Source organism: Sinocyclocheilus anshuiensis, unplaced genomic scaffold (assembly GCF_001515605.1).
Source record: "Sinocyclocheilus anshuiensis isolate Anshui unplaced genomic scaffold, SAMN03320099.WGS_v1.1 scaffold436, whole genome shotgun sequence".
In the NCBI taxonomy this organism is placed as follows: domain Eukaryota; kingdom Metazoa; phylum Chordata; class Actinopteri; order Cypriniformes; family Cyprinidae; genus Sinocyclocheilus; species Sinocyclocheilus anshuiensis.
The window spans coordinates 399,510-416,175 of record NW_015560618.1 but is presented as its reverse complement, the minus strand read 5'-3'; the positions used below and the strand labels follow the sequence as shown (position 1 = coordinate 416,175).

The 16,666-nt window shown below is 38.4% G+C and overlaps 1 protein-coding gene across 2 annotated transcripts in view; it reads right to left on the bottom strand.

Annotated features, from left to right (window-relative positions):
• Positions 1-12,354: 12,354 nt before the first annotated feature.
• The window catches only part of LOC107681774 (CDK5 and ABL1 enzyme substrate 1-like), a 27,032-nt gene continuing 22,720 nt past the window's right edge, over positions 12,355-16,666 (bottom strand). For both annotated transcript variants that reach the window (XM_016478096.1, XM_016478097.1), the window contains 3 exons: positions 14,550-14,656; positions 13,335-13,542; positions 12,355-13,056 (listed from right to left, as the gene is read on the bottom strand). In XM_016478096.1, coding sequence (XP_016333582.1) covers positions 12,916-13,056; positions 13,335-13,542; positions 14,550-14,656 — 456 coding nt within the window. In that variant the 3' untranslated portion in view covers positions 12,355-12,915. The remainder of the gene's footprint in view (positions 13,057-13,334; positions 13,543-14,549; positions 14,657-16,666) is intronic.

Here is a 16,666-nt window from a genome sequence, read left to right as displayed (position 1 = left end):
CAAAGGACCAGCATAAACCAGCAAAGGACCAGCTTAAACCACCACCCCAGCGTCAAAACATACCTAACCAGCATATGCTGTTTTTTTCAACAGGGGTGTCACAACCATGATATGTCAACACCATCTTCCAATTTCTGAGGACATTATTTGAAATATTTAGATCATTTTATTTTCCTGAAGCAGGTTCCATTAGCATCTAGCATCAACAGAACATAATAAAATGGCTACTACATGAACTCCATTGGTTTTGTGAAAGAAATGCCAAATTTGTCAACACCATCAGATGTCACCACCATAAGATTTTCTGTTTGTTGTGTTTGTTTTAATACAGTAATTGACTGATTCAATGTATTTGATAGTTAAAATGACTACAAATTCAGGTTTTCGTCACCACCGTCAGATGTGTCACCTCCGTCAGTTGAATATTTTGATAATATTTCATTATGATATTTTATATTTGTTGTGGAATTGTTGGTCACATGTGAAAGTGTAATCTGTCTGCTAACACGAGGATGTGTTTTGAAATGTTAAAAACATCTTGAATGCTGTTAAAGATAAAGTTGAAAGTATATTACACAGTCTGAGGTAAAAAAGCACATTTTGTTAAAAAAGAGAAAAGTTGGGAGGTTGTATCAAAGCATAGCTCAGTAGCTTAGTACATACAAGATACATAAATGTAGTTTCATTTGTCTGAGTACAAGGTTTTATTTTTTTCAATTTTGCACCCTGCTTTGTCCCACTTCTCAAGAATGACTGAATTACAACGATCAATTCTCGAATCTGGCATCGTTAGTTTTGATTCTAGACATCGGATAGAAAGCACACGACATGACTGCCGAAGTATTATCAGGAATAAAACATTCTCAGGTACGGTAATCATATTGTCAGACAAGGATCTATCAGCATTATTTTCCAGTGAATTCCAATACACTACAGTACTCGGCAAATTGCTGTTTTTATTTTAACCGTGCGGTGGCGCCACGTACATGGGCTTTCATCTGAACTGCAAAACTAAGAAAAAATGAATCGGTGCCTACACACATCCAGAATGACCTACATATCTCTGCTCTGTAAATACACTACAAATGCACCATTATGCATATTATTTTTAACATTTTGTTTGTTTAGCTTTTATGATATGCCAACCCTGGTAAATCTGTTTTAACACTTAAGATGATCATTTGTTGTGCACACAGTCAAGTGAATTAAAGGGCTATGGAAAACAGACTTATGTTAAAACACAAACATTATAATAATACTGATAAATGAGTCAAACTAGACATTGTGCAGTACAAAAGCTATGGCAGTGCCTGACCTGAGCTGACTGCCTCCAAAGAGTTGTTGTCATACTAGCTGCCAATTCATCATTTATTAATGTTTCTATCTTGGCCCATGTGGTGGAGAGACAATAAAATATTGATTTCCTCTGGTTTAGGCTGGCAGTAAAGACAGGGTTCTCCTGTACAGATAAAAGTAACATTTCTACAAGGGAAAGAAATCCTCCCCCCCATTTGTTCTTGCATGCTTTCCAAAAATGCTTGGAATCATGCTATGATTAAAACTGTAACAAAGACAAAGTTATTGAAATGAATTCTTCATTTCTATAATTATACATCGAAATGCCACTAAAGGGACTGTCTGGTGTCACTCTGAACATTGCTATTGGTGTTGGTGATTAACTAGAGGTTAATGTTGGTGATTAACTAGAGGTTAAAGGAGAACACACAGTCATAAACTTCACTTCTGCATAAGCTGATTATATCAATGTTACACTTGCACAGGCAATGTTCACCAATCACACACTCATCGTCAGAGGCGGACAAAGTACTCAACTCCATTACTCGAGTGAAAGTACAGATACTGCTGGTCAAATATTACTCCATTACAAGTAAAAGTTGTAAAGACAGATTTTTACTTAAGTAAAAGTACAGAAGTACTTGCTTTTAAAAGTACTCAAGTACCAAAAGTCAATTTCCTTTTTTATGTCAATGCACTGTTTTATTGTTGTACGTAATACTTGCAATACTTCTGAAGCAACTTACAATACATTACACCTACTAGCTTGTAGTATCTTTGGAATAAAGAGCTTTTAGAATGTTAAAAACCACAGATACTCAAAAAGTGTACTTAAGTACAATACTCAAGTAAATGTACTTAGTTACTGTCCGCCTCTGCTCATCGTCTTAAGAAACACTATGACCAAACTTGCAATACAGCAAGAGCTGGCTAAGGTGCAGTCTCAACAATCTGGATTTTTTTTTACTTTTTATCTGTGTTTTTTGTTCTGTCACTGTCATTCTGTTGCACTGTGGAGCTTCTGTCACGAAAACAAATTCCTCGTATGTGTAAACATACCTGGCAATAAAGCTCATTCTGATTCTGATTCTGATTCTGATACGGCACAACAATATGCAAACTAAATTTTACATTTCAACTGTGTTAGAAAGGCCCTATAGTCAAATGAAAGTCAAATTTGACAACAAATGGTTCTTACATTCTTTAAATAGCAATACTACTACTTTTATTAATAATAATAAAGTGTAAAAGCTGCAGATATCAAAATAGAAATCACCCTCCCCTGCTGACCTTCCCAATATAGTATTTAAAATGGCAACATTTTTACCCCAATTTTTTTAGGTTTAAACTATACATTTTATACTTGCTTTTATTTCTATTTTTAACCAGTAATTCAAAACCAAATTGCAAACATATTCTTGTACCTTTTCCTTCTTCTAAATTAAATTGACTAGAATTCGGCACCTGTAATGTGGGGCCCAAACGATTTCACAGAGCCATTAATAAATAAGTGTCTGGAATTCAGTGTCTTGTTTTTGCGTCATTGGCTCACAGTTACTGGGGTCATTTGACAGGAGAACAGGCCACGAGTGGAGAGAAAGGAACTGGATAGCCATCTCAAGTGCAGGAGGCAGGGATCAGATTCATGGGCCCATCTGCAGTGCTTTCCCGGGAAGCCATTGTGTGTTGTTTCATTCAGAGCCACCTCTGGCCAAACCTCACAAGGCCACATTCAATTAGGCCTATTGAAAATGCTTTCAAGCACTTCCTTGTTTACAAACTGCCTTATAAAGGCACACGGAGCGGAACCAAGAGGGTAAAACTGAGTCACCGCAGACAGAGGAAGGAGATAAATTGCCACCTCAGCCAAAATTCCGACCATTTGAAAAGGAAGCGAACGGACGCATGCATACCTTGACCATTTACACATATTTCTCCACAATGAGGGTGACCAATGCGTGCCCAGGAAAGATTCAGGAATTTCAAATCAGGAAAGGGCTTTTATTGCAGGCTGAAGGGGGAATTAGTTGGTGAATGGATAGGGCTAAGCTACATACACCGTGTCCGCAGTCAGGCCCGTGTGTTTGTTTTTATCACCGCATGAGACCGGTGTGACCGGGCCTTGTTTACCTTGGAACTGTGTCAGAATTCATTCTCTGCTTGAAACCCTTTCTCGATTGCATCAGAGCTATGGGAACAACATTTCCAGAGCCCATCTGATGTTTTGGCTGCTGCTCTGAAGTTCCTATTACAAACTATTAGTGACTTGTTATTTACACACATTTAACTAAGAACTGTATTTTACTTCAAATTCTGACGGATACGCCTATTTTCTGAATAGTATGGAAGTATGTTTTTGGATGAAATGACCGAACGAAAATGAAGTAGTTCTGGTCTTATTTAGATTCAAATCCTACACCTTTGGCTAATGTGCATTGTGTGGTTTTATTGTATTTATTAGTTTATGGTTGAAAGGATAGCTGTCATCAGGCATTTAGTGCTGATGAAATCAGCCCATAACACTGAACAATGGAGTGTTTGCTCACCTGTCAAATAACAGACTTAATCTCTGCAATATGTGTCAGCATCAGCTGGCCACTCGTCATAAACAGACGTTACGTTCAAAAATTCTTATCTATTACTTTCTGGTAAAGAGAAATTTGGTGATAACACTTTTATTCTTATGAAAACAAGAGTGGAATTGTGTATTTGTGTTTTGCATGTTTTCTTGCCAAAGTCAGAATGTGTTCCTCATATCAGTGCCAATTACCAGAACGTGCAGTTAAGAATATAAGTCAAGTGTGAAGGGTGTGCCTCAAGAACCAGACGGAACATCAAGAACATGCACTGTTGCTTGAAAGTGCAAATAATAGTGATGGAAGAGCAATGTTAGTCAGGAGAGCTGGAAATGTGAGGTTGATAACTTGATAAGACTGTTGTATGTTTGTTGAATCTACACCTTTTAAAAAAATTAGTTCCGTTTAGTTTCATGTTTTAGTCCTGCACGTTTTAAACACTGCACCAGTGTCTAAAACGTTTTTTTTGTTGTTGTTGTTGTTGATGAAAGTCTCTCCCGATAGCAATCACTAAGTTAAGTGGTCTAAATGTATTTATATGTATTCATATTGTCTGTGGAAGGCGTATAGGACCATAAAATGTTTGTCCAATCCTAACCCTTAGTCCAAGGGCTACAACAGGCTGTCCTACCTGCCTGTCAACACATGTATTTGCATACTTTCGCACCCTGTTCGCACAGACATGATACATGATACATCAACGTGTTCCATTTAGCTCCTGCAGACCAAGTAAGAATGGAAGGCATTATTATTGTAATATTATGCACTTTGTACTGTAATGATTTTTTCTCCAGTGATTGAGACATGAGGTAATCTGACAGCGTTGCATTCAACCCTTGACCAATGTCGTCTCTCATCGTGTCGCTGGTTAGCCTCTGGCCTGCCTGAGCGCGTTCATGTGTTTTGGAGGAGGTGTGGCTTTGGAGACTGATTATTCGGGTAGGGTGAGATCTTATGCTTTAAAAGATAGCTTGCTATTGCTAGCCTCTCCGAAATCGCCTACCAGCTAGTGGTTAAAATGGGAACTGCAGTCCAAATCCAAAATATTGGAGAGCTTCTTCATTCAGAGCCACCTCTGGCCAAACCTCACAAGGCCACATTCAATTAGGCCTATTGAAAATGCTTTCAAGCACTTCCTTGTTTACAAACTGCCTTATAAAGGCACACGGAGCGGAACCAAGAGGGTAAAACTGAGTCACCGCAGACAGAGGAAGGAGATAAATTGCCACCTCAGCCAAAATTCCGACCATTTGAAAAGGAAGCGAACGGACGCATGCATACCTTGACCATTTACACATATTTCTCCACAATGAGGGTGACCAATGCGTGCCCAGGAAAGATTCAGGAATTTCAAATCAGGAAAGGGCTTTTATTGCAGGCTGAAGGGGGAATTAGTTGGTGAATGGATAGGGCTAAGCTACATACACCGTGTCCGCAGTCAGGCCCGTGTGTTTGTTTTTATCACCGCATGAGACCGGTGTGACCGGGCCTTGTTTACCTTGGAACTGTGTCAGAATTCATTCTCTGCTTGAAACCCTTTCTCGATTGCATCAGAGCTATGGGAACAACATTTCCAGAGCCCATCTGATGTTTTGGCTGCTGCTCTGAAGTTCCTATTACAAACTATTAGTGACTTGTTATTTACACACATTTAACTAAGAACTGTATTTTACTTCAAATTCTGACGGATACGCCTATTTTCTGAATAGTATGGAAGTATGTTTTTGGATGAAATGACCGAACGAAAATGAAGTAGTTCTGGTCTTATTTAGATTCAAATCCTACACCTTTGGCTAATGTGCATTGTGTGGTTTTATTGTATTTATTAGTTTATGGTTGAAAGGATAGCTGTCATCAGGCATTTAGTGCTGATGAAATCAGCCCATAACACTGAACAATGGAGTGTTTGCTCACCTGTCAAATAACAGACTTAATCTCTGCAATATGTGTCAGCATCAGCTGGCCACTCGTCATAAACAGACGTTACGTTCAAAAATTCTTATCTATTACTTTCTGGTAAAGAGAAATTTGGTGATAACACTTTTATTCTTATGAAAACAAGAGTGGAATTGTGTATTTGTGTTTTGCATGTTTTCTTGCCAAAGTCAGAATGTGTTCCTCATATCAGTGCCAATTACCAGAACGTGCAGTTAAGAATATAAGTCAAGTGTGAAGGGTGTGCCTCAAGAACCAGACGGAACATCAAGAACATGCACTGTTGCTTGAAAGTGCAAATAATAGTGATGGAAGAGCAATGTTAGTCAGGAGAGCTGGAAATGTGAGGTTGATAACTTGATAAGACTGTTGTATGTTTGTTGAATCTACACCTTTTAAAAAAATTAGTTCCATTTAGTTTCATGTTTTAGTCCTGCACGTTTTAAACACTGCACCAGTGTCTAAAACGTTTTTTTTGTTGTTGTTGTTGTTGTTGAAAGTCTCTCCCGATAGCAATCACTAAGTTAAGTGGTCTAAATGTATTTATATGTATTCATATTGTCTGTGGAAGGCGTATAGGACCATAAAATGTTTGTCCAATCCTAACCCTTAGTCCAAGGGCTACAACAGGCTGTCCTACCTGCCTGTCAACACATGTATTTGCATACTTTCGCACCCTGTTCGCACAGACATGATACATGATACATCAACGTGTTCCATTTAGCTCCTGCAGACCAAGTAAGAATGGAAGGCATTATTATTGTAATATTATGCACTTTGTACTGTAATGATTTTTTCTCCAGTGATTGAGACATGAGGTAATCTGACAGCGTTGCATTCAACCCTTGACCAATGTCGTCTCTCATCGTGTCGCTGGTTAGCCTCTGGCCTGCCTGAGCGCGTTCATGTGTTTTGGAGGAGGTGTGGCTTTGGAGACTGATTATTCGGGTAGGGTGAGATCTTATGCTTTAAAAGATAGCTTGCTATTGCTAGCCTCTCCGAAATCGCCTACCAGCTAGTGGTTAAAATGGGAACCGCAGTCTTATATAATATATTGGAGAGCTTCTCCCGCCCTTCCTCCTCAGACCTCGACGCTCATGCTGGTTGCCAGATGCAAGTGAAACTGAAAATGCTAGCCAATGAGCCTTACAGTGTAAGGTGTAAGTTGTTTTATCAGTGCTTAATATGTACTTGTTCATAGACCGCGATACCATTCGGTACTGACATTTTAAAAACATCCATTTCCTGCTAAGATTTGAGCACTGTTGAGCGATGATCATTGTAGCCAATCACAATGACCAATTAGCGCTGTTTAAGAATCTGCTCAACACCGCTCACTAGACCAGAGCTAGACAACACTAGACCAGAGCTTGTTAGATGGATGCTGAGACTTTTTAGGTCGAGTAGAATTTGCAATCTCTGACTCAGGTCATTTGCTGGCTTCAGTGGCTGCAATATGCTGTATTTTCTGCCAACTGGCAACCTGGGATGTTGAACTCCTATTGGGTAAACTGGCAGTGGGCGAAATCACGCAGACCAAACCAAAAACAGACATTCTGACACAAAATGCACATTTCAAAGCTGAATAACTGACTGTAGCGTTGTTTTTCAGAGAAACAAATATGTGAACTTAGCATGGTTCCTAAATATCTGCAAACATATTGCAGTGATTTTATGCTTTAGTACAGTCAAGTACAGTACTGTACGACTCCACACTTTTGTGATGTAGTGTGGTTTTGACTGTTGGGTCAAAGGTGCATAACAGCCACATAGGGGGAAACCCTACTTCTGAAACTTAAAATGAGCAATGGGACAACCATGCTCCTGGAGAGCTACCATACTGCAGAGTTCAGCTCCAAGCCCAATCAAACACACATTAACAAGCTAATCACAGTTTTCAGAGTTAGCTGTAAATTACAGGCAGGTGTGTTGGAGCAGGGCTGGAACTGACGTCTGCAGCAAGCTAGCTCTCTATGAGGAGGGTTGAAGACCCCTGCCTTGCAGTCCTGTGGACTTCATGGACATGCGCATATATACAACAGCCATTGTAAGTCAGCAAGACCCCAAGTGCGAAGTTTGCCATCTGGCACAGGGCCAAAGCTCAGTTTCATCCAGCATGTATACAAGCTGAATTGTACTCCAAGCAACCTCGGCATTGAATGTGACAAACAATGTGTATTTCATCCTTCAAATATTAGATTTCTTAGACAAGGGGTGTCAAATCCTGCTCTTGAAGGGCCACTGTTCTGCAGAGTTTAGCTCCAGTCTTAATTAAATACACTTGAACCAGCTAATCAAGGTCTTTAGGATTACTCTGCAAATGATTCAAAATGCAGCAGCACGTCTTGTTTTCAATTAGCCCAAGAGAGCCCATGTCACACCGCTTCTCATCTCTCTGCACTGGCTACCAGTTGCGGCTCGCATCAAGTTCATCATTGGTGCTTGACTACAGAACAGCCACGGGCTCCGCACCCTCCTACCTCCGCTTTCTCCTAAACATCTACATCCCCTCCAGAAGCCTGCGGTCGGTAAACGATCGGCAGCTTGTCCCATTGCAGAGAGGCACAAAATCACTCTCCAGGACATTATCTTTCACCTTCCCCTGTTGGTGGAATTACCTACCTAACTCCAAATTCTATGCCTTCGCTTTTTCTGTTCTCTTACTATCCTTATCCCTAGCTATTAACTATTTTGAACGATGACTGAAACCTTGTATAACGGGCACTTCTTGTGTTTATTGCCATCTTATGGTAAATCGCTTGTAAATCCTCAATTGTAAGTCACTTTGGATAAAAGCATCTGCCAAATGAATAAATGTAAATGTAATGTTAACGTACTAGAAACTTCCAGGTAAGTGTGTTGTGGCAGGTTAGAGCTAAACTCTGTAGGACTTAAACTCTATCCCTCCAAGCAAGATTGGAAACCCTTGACCTAGACAGATGACTGTAGCTCTACTTCGCAAAACATGCTGTTGCTCATTTAGAACTCTGCATGTTAATATAAGTATAAGCCCGAAGTATACTTTTGCGCCATCTCACGGACAATGTGTCTGACATCATTTTTGGCATCAGCATAGTCTGTTGATGTCCATGCAGACCAATTAATCTAGCCGAGTAAACTTGAAGAGTCCACTTCTGTGCATGCATCTTCTACTTGAGAATATTGCTGAGCAAGTTAAGTTTTCAACAGGTATTTAGTTACTTGACACTACAGCTCAGACTTTTGAAGGAAACTTTATCTTTCCATTTGAATACTGGGGTTTGTTACTGCAACACTAACACAACAACATATGTAACAAGACCACACACTTGCAATGCACTGGCCAAGCCTTAATGTCTGCTGTCGCATACTTGTGTAGAGTGTTTTTGATTTTAGTTTGAGTGTGAAATATATTACTGGTGAGTCATCTATGTTCTGTTAGTGTCTGGGAGTTCATAGATGAAATGGATGTCATGTGGACAGATGGGAGAGGGTGGCGAGTTGATTCAAATGTATTTATCGGCTTGGGTGTAGGCTACTGTTTGATGAAGGATTGAAAGCACCAGAGTTAATGCCATTGGAATTGTCTTGAAGTTGATTCTGGCAGTCAGTGCAGTTGAGGTATAACATAAGAGTTTGCAGTGGTCAAACACGGGTTGTTTTGAGGCATTGAGGGAATGTGGCAGATACACATGAAGAAGGAATAGCGCTTGTACAAGAGGCCAGTTGACTGAATCTTCTACGTTGTGGAGCATGAATTAGCAGAACCCAACAGGTTTCTTCTACTAAGCATTAAGTCGTATTGAGAAAGTGGAGTTCAGGGTGGATGTTGTTATCTGCAGATATTGGAGTAAAAAACTGAGGCGAAACAGTAGACCATTCTCGTGACGTCAGAAGCAGGGATCAAAATTAAGGTTTGACAAATCAAAATTAGCTTCAGTAAGTCAAGTTGGCTAAAATGTCTGTTGTGAGCCGTTTGGATAAAAGCAACTGTCAAACAAATAACTTAAATGTCATTAAAATATATTTACCAGGTAAACTGCAGACTAATAAAGCAAAGAGTTATTTGTGGTCCCTAGTAAGTAGGAGCTAGAGGAGCTGGTGTTTAAGAAATTGTGGTAGTGATTGTTTGACATACTGTGGTATTGACATACTGTATCAAGATAACCAGTAAGATAATGCGCTACAGTCCATTGTAAATAGAAGTGTTCTCTATAACACTTGTAGGGGAGAGAGAGAGCAGCTGAAGGAGATGATGTAAGCGCAGAGTGTCTATATGAATGTTAAAATCACCAAGATGGGTGTTGGGGAAACTTCTCTAAAGTTTGTTTCAACATTTGGTCACAAATGAAGAATGGAGTTACACAGCATTTCCTGTTTAACGGAAATGAACCCATCATGGGTTTTCATGGTTTAAGGCCTGTTATCTATATATCGCACATTATTTTTTCTCTTTTTAATTAAGCCAGCTTCTAATAATAAATTAGATAATTTCTTTGAATTACCTAGTGATTACAGCCAAAGAATTAAATTAAACAAAGTGCAGAAGCCAAAAAGCATTCACAATGTTACAAACCAAAAAAGAACAAGAAAGAAAAAACGAATTATAATAATAAAAAAAACTCTCACTCACCCCTATCTATTTGTTGAGGTCAAAAACCTTTTAAATGAAATGTTAGAACTACCAAGAAAAAAAAAACTGTTGTAGTGACTGTTAAAGGATCAAAGGCTACAGACGTGTACTCTGAAATTTCTCTAAATTAGGCAAAATATTTAAAATGACAAAGGTCTAACTGAGCAAGTAAGAAGGTTATATCAATATATTAATTATATTGATGCATCATTGAGAACTTACATCAAATCAAATATCCGATGATGACACATATTCAAAATGTAGCTTTTTATTGAAAAAGCAAAGCAGCATATTTACACAAATGTATCTGCATTGTACAAATGCTTCATCTGTTTTGGGCATCCCAGTCACTTGCTAACAAATCCTAAAGTGCATTTCACAAGGCCAAATCTTGTTCTTTTATAACTCTTCACATTCTAGGCATTATTTATTTTAGAGTTAAATGGTTAAATGCAAGTTTGCCATTACTCTTCTAAAAGTAAGTTTAACTCCTGCTATTAGATACTTCTCAACTGATTTGATTTTGCATCAATCTCTAACTGTTGTTTATAACCGATTTATGGAACTGAGTAGTGCATAGTGAACGTTATACACTTTACATATTTAAAAATGGGATTATGAACGTAGTAACACAGTCTGTGCGCTGTGAGATAAAATTCAACTTACACACAATTCTGTACCACCGATGGTGATAGAAAATATCTGGTTCAGAGGAAACGGATTTAAAACAATCATCAAATCAAAACATATTCTCAAAAAGAAACGTTTACAAGTCAAACGCAAGTTTAACACTGCTTTGGTGTACATGCATTAGTCAACACCGTAGCATATTAGTCATACACATTTTATTCCCGCCACTGTTGAGCCTAGTTAGGCAAAATAGCGTTATGACCTGATGTTGCTTCATACAGTGTAGCACTACAAATGTGCTCAGAATCCACTCTAACATAGAGCACGACTACAGTAACCATGAGTGCAGCAAGCCACACCACACGAAACTGTCAAAGTCAACACACAAGGGTAAAAAACAACGACAGGGGTACGTAAATGTACCCCTTAAGAACTGTATAAAAGTCCCACCACAGATGCCGCTGTTACTGTCCGCAACATATTTTTGCTTGGTGGTTACACTAACAGAGGGACTGCTGGCTGAAATGAATTGAAATGAGATGAAAACCCCTCCACCTACAGCTTCTGCAGATGCCATAAAGGTCTGCCATTCACAAGACTTGAAAAGTGCACTTGTCGTACATAAGGAACAGTCACATACTTGCCAGAGTTCAGGATCATTCGACTATTTTCTTAAGGCTTTCAACCGAGAGTGATCGAGTGCAGTGAAATTAGTCAGATTTGGCAGAGTGTCAAACTTTGGGACCAGGGCCGTCCTTAGGGGGGTGCAACTGGTGTGGTCGCACCGGGCCCCGCGGCGAACAGACCGAGGGGGGCCCCGCTCCCTACCACGCACCGGGCCCCGCATCAGCTAAGGATGGCCCTGTTTGGGATTAAGGAAATATGAAGAAGAATGGAAAAATACAGGAATACTGTAACCTCTAGAAAGAATGTAAAATCAAACATTCTAAACTTGATAGAAATGGCCAGTTTTGTGAAAAGTCAAACTATAAAAGTTCCGTCATGATTGGCTCAACCTCGACTCGTTTTACTCAATGGCCCAACCGATATGCTGTTCTTTTTTCATGCAACACAATGGAAATTTCAGTGTTTTGGTGAATTTTCAGTTAATAATTTTTAAAGGGATATTTTACACAAATGAAAATTCTGTCATCATCTACTCGTTCCAAACCTGGATGACTTTCCTTCCTCTTTGGAACACAAGTTGATATTTTTGAAAAAATGTCTTATCCATATTTCTTGGACCCAGTGGACTTTCACTGTATAGACAAAAACTTAGAAAGTTATACACGTTTGGAATGATTTTAATTGTTGGGTGAACCATCCTTGAGAAATTATAGAAATGATTCTCTTCACAAAAAGTTGTTGTATGGCTTCAGAAGTATTTTATGGTGTGTTTTTGGAGCTTGACTGCCATTGTCACTAAAAACTGTCAATGTATGGAAAAGAACAACAGGAAGATTCTTCAAAAGTTTTCTTTTTGTGTTTCACGGAAAAAAATAACAGCATACAAATTGAGAATGATGGGGGTGAGCAAATGATGACAGAATTTTTGCTAGTCCTTTTAACACTTGACACTTTTACACTTACAACCCTGTAAGTGGGAAACAAATGAACACTTTAAAATGTCCTCAGTAAACTGAGAAATCAACAGTCCAGGAAAAGGTATTCCCTTTAGAAAGTAGCTTCTTGGAGCGGAAACAAACTTTCAATATAGAGTTGTCACTTTGGCTGAAAAGAGAACAGTGGAAAAGTGTCTTTATTCCAACATCTGGAGATGATAGTGGACGTTGGCGATGTGCATAGGGGGTTTCTGGGATGAGAAGATCAGGAGAGAAGGAGGACTCTCCCCTGATGGGGCTGTCGCTAGGAGTTTTGCAGAAGGCGTCTATAATGGGGCATGACTTCATGCTCTGGAAGATGCAGGTTGAACTCTAGAGCCACGAGAACGGGGAACTCAAAGGCTATCAGCTCTCGACGGTTCACCCTAAACCTCTCCTCCAGTTTCTAAAGCGAAAGAGATCAAGAGTTCTCATTATATAACAGCAATTAAAAGACCATCGTTACACAACACAGAAACATTCAAAAATACAGAGTAATGAGATTTAAAGAATGCTCCTTTTGTCAGATGTGCCACTATAGCCACGTTTGTTATTCAGAGACAAAGCATCAATCTTAAGGACTGTTGAGTGAATAACATCTGTTTAGTAGCTGTGGTCGCAAGCCCTCAATTTGGGACCTTCAGGTAAGGAGCTAAAAGAGTCAGTGTGCAAAGATAAACTCACATCAATCAGAAGCTTGACCTCGTGTTTCTTTAAGTCTCCTCCGATCTTGGCTGCGAGGAGGACGCAGGCCCCCGTGCAGAGTTTGCGGTTCTGTTTGTTGAGTTTACCCTGGAGCACCAGCTTCTCAAAGTAAACGAAGGCCATGGCCACCGTGGACTCCTCGTAGCCACACTCCTCGTGAGCTAGTTTACGGATCTCTCTCTTCAGGCTAGAACAATACAATAGGCCACGACCATCAGTACGCGGGTTACTCAGATGTTATGGAATATTGTAAATATTTATAAAAGGCTTGTCACAAGTCCTTGTACACACTTGTACAGTAAATACATCAAAAACAATTAGATGAAACCCTTGATATCATCCTGTTCATTCTACCTTTTCTTCTTAGCAGCTCATAAGAAATCAAGAGCTGGTTTATAAAACCACAATCTGCTTTGTTTAGCTGGCAAACATTTTTGGTATTCACACTTGCTGCATGTGAAAAATTTGGCCATTGGTTGGGTTTGATTCCAAATTACACCCAATCTTAACTCTGCAAAGTATTAAGACCTGTGTTAAGGATTAAATCCTGATTGAATAACTGAATTATTTCAATTCTTCACTGCTTTCCAAGGATTGGCAATGTGATGTCAGAAAACAACATTTGGTTGTTTCAGATATTGTAGGATATGTAGAAATGATGTAACATTTATGTAATCTGAAAGATCCTTTTGAATTATTTTTAACCAGAACTACATTTTGAGTGTTATGTTTTATTCTACTCCAAAACATTGCTGAGATATGATTTATTTATTTATTGAGAAAATGTATTTAATTTATTTGACAGATTTATTCAAACATTAAGACTATAAATATTGTATTATTAACTTACTTCACACCACATTAAAAAGCAATAAAACAACATTAATTGTTTGAATTTCCAAATACAATATTGTACGATAAAAAACATAAAACAGAATCCAAAATTTTTTTTTGCTTAAAAAACACATTTCTCAATAAATGTCTCTTTATGACATCCATCTCTAAACGATATTGCATGTCACACAGTATTAACTAGATTTTAAAAATGCCAGTGTTATTTAGCCATGAAAATACTTGATGTTGTGATGCAAGGGTTTTTTGTACATCACTGCCAAATTTAAATACTTGGCATTAAATGTTTAGCATGTAGACTGCTTTATCAACATAAGAAGAACTGGATAGCAACATTCTTACCTTCTGATCTTGCTCAGTGTTAGACGAATGTGAGGAAACTTCTCCTTGAAAGTCTCATTCATGTCCTTCTTGAGATCAGAAGGTTTGACATACTCGATGACTGTGGTCTGGAAAAAAGTGGGGATATTCATTGAGACTGGCTGTCAAACACACATATGAGTACAGACGTATCACAAGGGTTTTCCACTGGATCACTGAAACATTTGCCCAGTTTCAAAGCATGGGGACTGGATTTTTTTCTTGGTCAAGCTCAATCGAGCTCCTAGAGTTACACTTTAATGCTTACAATAATCATAACTCTGAAATAATGGATGTTTATTGTTGCATATGAGATAATAATACAAATGTCCGGTGCCTTGTACTTTTATCCCAAAATCATGTGCATGGAAACTGGAAGTCAATTCTTTTATACATTCTTGCTGGTAACTTTCCTTCACAGAACACAATAGCGATTGTTACAAGCATTGCATAACCAATAGAAGGAAGGGGAAGGCTGTCTCCTGAACCGTCTGAGTTTTGAGTTCAAGTACGTGTCCACTACACAATGCTAAAACAAAAACAGAGCCGAATAGGAAATGAACATGGTTTTCTGTTATGTAAGCATGATAAAATCACTTTCAGACGCTAGCTGCTATTTGAAAAACGTAATTACAGTTGCCAACAACAGAAACAAAGAGGATACAAGAGAAAAAATATATATAATGAAGACAAACAAAGGCATAGTGTTTCTTCCAGTGTTTGGAAGTAAGACAAGCATTTTTCAAGGTCATCAGTCTGGTATTTCTGCTACACAATGTTCATTACTAATTAACTGACAACTAGGGACTCAAGTTCACACTGTAAATGTGTCTGTAACAGTAAACAATAAAAGTCACATCACTGAGTGGCACATGTAACATGCCCCGTCTTTTTTTTTTTAAAAGTACTCCATAGGAAAAAAATATCCCAAACATACAACATACTATGTATCTCAATAGTCTCCTGCTTCTCAGAATTGTTTCTTTTGAGAAAAAGACCCGGGTCATCTCATATGTGTTTCTAGTTTCAGATAAGATCTCAGTGGTCTCAAACTGTGCTCAGATCTGTTAAGATACCAAACGCTGCGATCAAAAGCCAGCCATCCTAATATGAACTTACTGTAGATATTTCGCATCAAATTCACATTTTCTCAGCTATGTTATCCATATTCATTTAATATTTCTATATGTATACCAACATTTGTTTCTATTTTCATGTATTCCAATTCGTTTTAAACATCTGAAATAAAGAAAATGAAAAAATAAAAGTGTATTTTTAGGGCTGTCAAGTGTTTATGTAAAATATTTCGTAAATATGTGTAACATTTTAACACTCTCCCTAGAACATTATTAATTTGAATAATAATTAAAATCTGAATTAAAAAAGTTTGTTCATGTTTATACATTATTTTCATAGTAATAAGAAATACATAAAAATACGCAAAAATATATGCTGTTAACTTAATGTCTTTGGCTTTTGTACAAATAAATACTAAACAGCATAAATAAATCTATATACATGAAATTTAGCTCTATTTATACTTTTAGGAAAGGGGTCTGTTGCAAAGGGATCATCATATTTGGGGGTCCTTGGCATCAAAACTTTTTTTGTTGTTTTTTTTTGTTAAAGGGGTCATATGACGTTGCTAAAAGAACATCATTTTGTGTATTTGGTGTAATGCAATGTGTTTATGCGGTTTAAAGTTAAAAAAACACATTATTTTCCACATACTGTACATTATTGTTTCTCCTCTATGCCCTGCCTTTCTGAAACGCGTCGATTTTTACAAAGCTCATCGTTCTGAAAAGCGAGGTGTGCTCTGATTGGCCAGCTATCCAGTGCGTTGTGATTGGCCGAATACCTCAAGCGTGTGACGGAAATGTTACTCCCCTTACCATATTGTGATGCCGTGTGTGCGACGAGTGCCTGTGCGCCGGTGATGCGCCCCGAGACAAAACCAGTAAAACCCATTATAAACGAGGCATTTGCTGCATCCAGGGGGGACATAATTACTGATTATAATGACTTATACTGTCTTTTTACGCGTTGCGTTGCGTATTGCGCTGCGTAAACATAAAACCATGTCTGCATTTGTGATC